The sequence below is a fragment of the Triticum urartu genome, chromosome 1 (genome assembly GCF_003073215.2).
Source record: "Triticum urartu cultivar G1812 chromosome 1, Tu2.1, whole genome shotgun sequence".
Taxonomy (NCBI): Eukaryota; Viridiplantae; Streptophyta; class Magnoliopsida; order Poales; family Poaceae; genus Triticum; species Triticum urartu.
Genome location: NC_053022.1, coordinates 368,096,180 through 368,101,907, shown reverse-complemented (window position 1 = coordinate 368,101,907; position 5,728 = coordinate 368,096,180). Strand labels below are relative to the sequence as shown.

The 5,728-nt window shown below is 48.8% G+C and overlaps 1 protein-coding gene across 1 annotated transcript; it reads left to right on the top strand.

The window, feature by feature from the left end:
* The first annotated feature begins 1,828 nt into the window (after positions 1-1,828).
* On the top strand, positions 1,829-5,511 carry LOC125512843 (UDP-N-acetylmuramoyl-L-alanyl-D-glutamate--2,6-diaminopimelate ligase MurE homolog, chloroplastic). The gene is made up of 5 exons (XM_048677919.1): positions 1,829-3,737; positions 3,897-4,013; positions 4,108-4,283; positions 4,720-4,865; positions 5,216-5,511. The coding sequence occupies exons 1-5, from the start codon at positions 1,934-1,936 to the stop codon at positions 5,232-5,234; spliced, it is 2,262 nt and encodes a 753-aa protein (XP_048533876.1). The 5' UTR covers positions 1,829-1,933; the 3' UTR covers positions 5,235-5,511.
* The last annotated feature ends 217 nt before the right edge of the window (positions 5,512-5,728 follow it).

Below are 5,728 nucleotides of genomic sequence, written 5' to 3'. Positions count from 1 at the left end.
AAATTATAGATACGTTGGAGACGTATCAGCCCCCCGTCTGGTACTTCTTTGGCCCAATAGGTGTCTTCTGGTACAGAAAAAATCACCAAAAAGTTTCGCTCCGTTTGGAATCCATTTGGTATTGATTTTCTGCGAAGTAAAAAATAAGCAAAAAATAACAACTGACACTGGACACTATGTGAATAGGTTAGTCCCAAAAAATTGAGATAAACCTGCTATAAAATGATTGTAAAACATTCAAGAATGATAACATAACAACATAGAACAATTAAAAATTATAGATACAAATCACAACCGAGAGAGCGGCCATTTCCTTCTTTGGAGGGACTACTTTGACACAACCAACCCGTTGTTCAAACATCAAAAATTCCGGCGGCGTTTCCGTATGAGTAGGCATCTTTTCAACCGTATTAGAGAGGGATAGTCGGATACGATGCCTATTTTGAGTGCAAAGAGGATGCCATTGGAAAGATTGGTTTCTCATCTTATCAGGAATGCACTGCAGCCGTCCGAATGTTCGCATACAGAGTGCCCGGTGATCTCATTGATGAGTACGTCCGTATGAGCGAGTCTACATGTCTAGACTCCATGTAAAAGTTCTGCATGACTGTGATTGCTGTATTTGGCCCTGAGTACCTGAGAGAGCCGACTGTTGAAGATACATCCCACTTGTTGGCGATGAATGCCAGCAGAGGATTCCCAGGGATACTTGGCAGTATAGACTGCATGCACTGGGAGTGGAAGAACTGTCCTTCTGCTTGGCAATGACAGTATAAGGGCCATGTCAGGGCTTGCACTGTCATACTTGAGGCCGTAACCTCACAAGATCTCTGGATCTGACACTCTTTCTTTGACATGGCCGGATCACACAATGATACCAACGTGCTTCAGCGCTCGCAGGTGTTTGCTAGGCTTGCCGAAGGCAACAGCCCACCGGTGAACGTTACCATCAACAACCACAACTACGATAAAGGATACTACCTAGGTGACGGTATCTATTCTCAGTGGACCAATATTGTGAAGACAATCCCCAACCCTGTCGGAGAGAAGAAGAAAAGATTTGCCGAAGAGCAAGAGAGTGCTAGGAAGGACGTCGAGCTTGTCTTTGGTGTTTTGCAATCTCGACGGGGCATCGTTCGATATCCTGCTAGGACTTGGAGCACGAAGAAGCTGTGGGAGATGATGACTGCTTGTGTGATCATGCACAATATGATCGTAGAATATGAGCGCCCGGAACGTATCTACGATCAAGGGTTTCACTTTCAGGGTGAGAATGTTGTGCCTGAGCATGGAGGAGCGGCAATGTTTGAATAGTTGACCCAATTTCATCATGACATGCGTGATTGAAAAACTCACATGCAATTGCAAAATGATTTGGTTAAATATATGTGGGCTCATGTTGACAACCAATAGATGTATCTTTTTTATTCAGCTTGCAAAACTATGTGACACTATTTTATTTTTATTCGGCTTGTAAAACTATGCTATTTATTTGGTTTGAAACTATATGTTTGCTTGTGAAAATTTGTGCATATTTGTCGAAAAAGGGCGGCCAGCAGTCCACGCCGGTAAATATGGGTCGGCGCGTTGGGTACACTGCCGATCTAAATCTCAAAACTGGCGGACGCCGAGCGGGTGGTCGACCCGAACGGACAAAAAAAAAAGCGCTGCCGCGTTGGAGTTGCTCTGAGTAATTTTTTTAGACAATTTTTTGTGAGGTAATTTTTTTGAGAACTTGCAATTCTTTTGAGTAACGGAAGGGAGTAGCTTCGTTCATTTATTTGCTCAGCCGGGCGGACGAAATTCAAAAGTCAGCCCACCAATCCGGCCCGAAGCAACACCGCACCTCATCGGCTCAGCCCCGTCTTCCCCAATCCTAAACCTCCCACCTTTCCCGTTGTCAGCGACGCAAACCCCCACAGTCTCGTCTCCCATGGCCACGGCGCCGCACCTCGCCTTCCACCTCCCCTTCCCCTTCCCCTTCCCCTCCACCTCCCGCCCGCCGCCCCGAGCCCTAGCACCCCCGCCCCCGCGCCGGGCCCCTCTCCGCCTCGCCGCGGGGCGCCGCTTCCGGCCGCCCACCGCGGACGACGAGCCCCCCGAGGCCGCCGAGGACTCGTCCCACGGCCTCAACCGGTACGACCAGCTCGCGCGCCACGTGGAGCGAGCGCGGAAACGGCAGCAGGCTGACCAGCCAGAGGTCACTGCCGACCACCCGCTCTTCTCGTCCCCTCCCCCGGCCCCCGCCGGCGGGAGCTATGACCCCGACGACGAGTTCTTCGACGAGATCGACCGCGCTATTGCCGAGAAGAGGGAGGAGTTCACGCGGCGCGGGCTCATTAAGCCCACCCCGCCTCCGCCGCCCGAGGTGGACGTCCCCGCCGACGAGCTGTCCCCCGAGGAGGCCATCGACCTCGACGAGATTCGGAGGCTGCAGGGCCTCAGTGTGGCGTCCGTGGCTGACGAGGAGGACGATGAAGCCGAGGAGGAGTACGGCGACGAGGGGTTGCCGCTCGACGAAGACGGCGAAGCCTTTGATGTGGCGGACGAGCTCGGTCTAGAGGGGGACAGGATACGGCAGCCCGCCTTCCGCATGACGCTGGCCGAGCTCCTCGACGAGAGCAAGCTGGTCCCGGTAGCGGTGACGGGCGACCAGGACGTCGCGCTCTCGGGGGTGCAGAGCGACGCCACCCTCGTGGCGGCCGGGGACCTCTTCGTGTGCGTGGGAGAGAGCGGGCTTGCTGGCCTTACCGAGGCTGACAAGCGCGGTGCCGTTGCCGTCGTGGCCGACCAGGACGTGGACATCGAGGGCACCCTGGCCTGTCGCGCTCTGGTCATCGTCGATGACATCACGGCCGCTCTCCGCGTGCTCCCTGCCTGCCTCTACCGACGGCCCTCCAAGGACATGGCCGTTATTGGCATCACGGGCACAGACGGGGTCACCACCACGTCCCACCTCGTCAAAGCAATGTACGAGGCCATGGGTGTCAGGACCGGCATGGTAGGCGTTCTTGGAGCCTATGCCTTCGGCAGCAACAAGCTGGATGCGCAACCTGCTGCATCAGGTGATTCGATGGCCGTGCAGAAGCTGATGGCAACGATGTTGCACAATGGCGCTGAAGCCGTTGTGTTGGAGACGACCACTGATGAGATGCTACCATCAGGTGTGGACAGTGAGATAGATTACGATATCGCCGTGCTGACCAATGTTAGGCATGCCAATTTAGAGGCTAGCATGACATACGAGGGGTACATGAGCAGCATGGCCTCCCTTTTCTCCAGAATGGTGGATCCTGAGCGCCACCGTAAGGTGGTAAACATCGATGATCCGAGCGCACCATTCTTCGCCGCCCAAGGGGGGCATGGTGTCCCGGTGGTGACATATTCATTTGAGAACAAGAAGGCTGATGTGCACACTCTCAAGTACCAGCTTTCCCTGTTTGAGACGGAGGTTCTCGTACAGACACCGCACGGAATCCTTGAAATCTCCTCTGGACTGCTTGGAAGAGACAACATCTACAATATCCTTGCAACTGTGGCAGTTGGTGTTGCAGTGGGTGCGCCATTGGAGGACATAGTGAAAGGTATTGAAGAGGTGGATGCAATCCCAGGTCGGTGTGAGCTAATTGATGAGGAGCAAGCCTTTGGGGTGATCATTGATCATGCGAGGACACCGGAAGCTCTGTCAAGGCTTCTTGACAGTGTAAAGGAACTAGGCCCACGGCGTATTGTCACTGGTATGATACTTTCTCTCATACAATAGTTCTCATTAACACACCGCCTCCACAAAGTTTATACTGGTTTCGAACTGTTAATTTGCTGTACGTTTTGCTATATATTCTTTATTCTGGTTGTGGTATTACAAACTGAGCCTCCTGGTATGTTGTTCTCTGTAGTTGTTGGATGTTGCGGTGAGAAAGAAAGAGGGAAGAGGCCGATGATGACAAAGATTGCTGCTGAGAAAAGTGATGTTGTTATGTTGACATCCGACAATCCAGCAAGTGAAGATCCATGTATGGTCCTTAGTATATTTCGTTATGAGATCCTAATGTTATTAAATAAATGAGTGAGCTGAAGTTTACACATTTCTTGGTCTATTCTGAGCAGTGGATATCCTGGACGATATGTTGTCTGGTGTAGGATGGACCATGGAAGAATACTTGAAGCATGGTGCAAATGATTATTATCCGCCCCTACCAAATGGTCACAGACTCTTCTTACATGATATTAGAAGAGTTGCAGTGCGAGCTGCTGTTGCAATGGGCGAGCAAGGCGATGTTGTTGTAAGTTTTCTATGATTTTCTTCACTATAAGGAAAGCTTTGCGTTGTCCATAGTCACCGTATAATCCTATATGAACAAATTGTTGAAATATGCTACACTTGAATCTCCATGCGTACGATCCTGTGTAAAAATGCTTATTGAAGCTGATCTTGGCTCTTGTCAGATTTTAATTATAATGATTTCAAAGATCTAATCCCCAAATGCATTAATCTATAAGAATGTAGAACATGCTCAGAAAGATTGAAAGTAGATTGATGTGTTACTATCTGCAGTTAACTTAATATGCTAGTGAACAACTAAGAAGTTGCATTAATGTTATGAGATAGAAGGCTTGACCCTCTAGGTGATAGCATGTATTACATTTTTACTGCTGACCATCTTCCACATGTTGGTCCATCTTGGTCCTTATTCCTGATTGCTTTTGTTCATCCTTCAGGTTGTCACTGGAAAAGGGAATGATACTTATCAGATGGAAGGCGATAAGAAGGAGTTCTTTGATGACAGGGAAGAGTGCCGAGAAGCACTGCAATACGTTGATCAATTGCATCGATCTGGAATAGATACCTCTGAGTTTCCATGGCGGTACGTTTCGTTCTAAATCACTTTTGCCCTGTTCTCAGGGCTTCATCCCTCATGATTCATGAGTATGTGCTTGTTGCCATAAGGTTGTGCCTTAACACTTTGGCCTTGCCTCTGTTTTTTCATGTCCTATTGAAAATACAAGCCTCCACCAAAACACCCAAAGGAATCACACGATATAAATTCCAGTCCAATTCTTGTGATCTACCTTGCATTTTGTGATTTTTGCACAACTTGCCCTGACCGCATTGTATTGCATCAGAGATTCTGCTGTACCAGATTTCCTCTTTTGCAATGTCGTTTCACATGAAAACCACAGATTTACTGATCTCGCTTCTCTCTGTCTGCCACAGGTTACCAGAAAGCCACTGATTGTGATGTACCCAAGATGGCCGAGCTTCTCAAAGATAGACTAGCCGATCTGATCCAGCTTTTGCTCAAGGTTCTAACCTCGGCTGCTGACTGCTAACAAACAACTAGCTTATGATCATCATTGATGATTGCTGCAGAGTAGATAAGTAGATGGCCTTGAAAATTGTAAGTTATTTTACGGTACATTAAAGGCACACCGGAATGGAAAAAAGCAATTTCCCCAGTGTCAGTTTTCATGAAAAATAGACAAATAAACGTCCGGGTTCTTCATGTGCAATTTTTTTATGAAGTGTGCTACAATCCAGAGGGCACACATTTCTCCGACCGCGTTTGGTACCTTGAAAAATATAAGTGGCGTTTGCATGGCACACATTTAATGTTGGACAAAGGAGAGAATCGGTTCTTTCCATTTAACAAAGAAATCAATCGGCGTCGCCCCACAGATTAAATCTTTGGGAGGAGGATTACATTCCATATTTCATCTCTGAACATAT

What these genes read in the sequence shown, in the direction of transcription:
- LOC125512843 (XM_048677919.1), top strand. Translation starts at nt 1,934, where the DNA reads ATGGCCACGGCGCCGCACCTCGCCTTCCACCTCCCCTTCCCCTTCCCC. An exon ending in TCCAGCAAGTGAAGATCCAT is followed by an intron (nt 4,014 to 4,107) that starts GTATGGTCCTTA and finishes TATTCTGAGCAG; the next exon opens with TGGATATCCTGGACGATATG. An exon ending in GCGAGCAAGGCGATGTTGTT is followed by an intron (nt 4,284 to 4,719) that starts GTAAGTTTTCTA and finishes TTCATCCTTCAG; the next exon opens with GTTGTCACTGGAAAAGGGAA.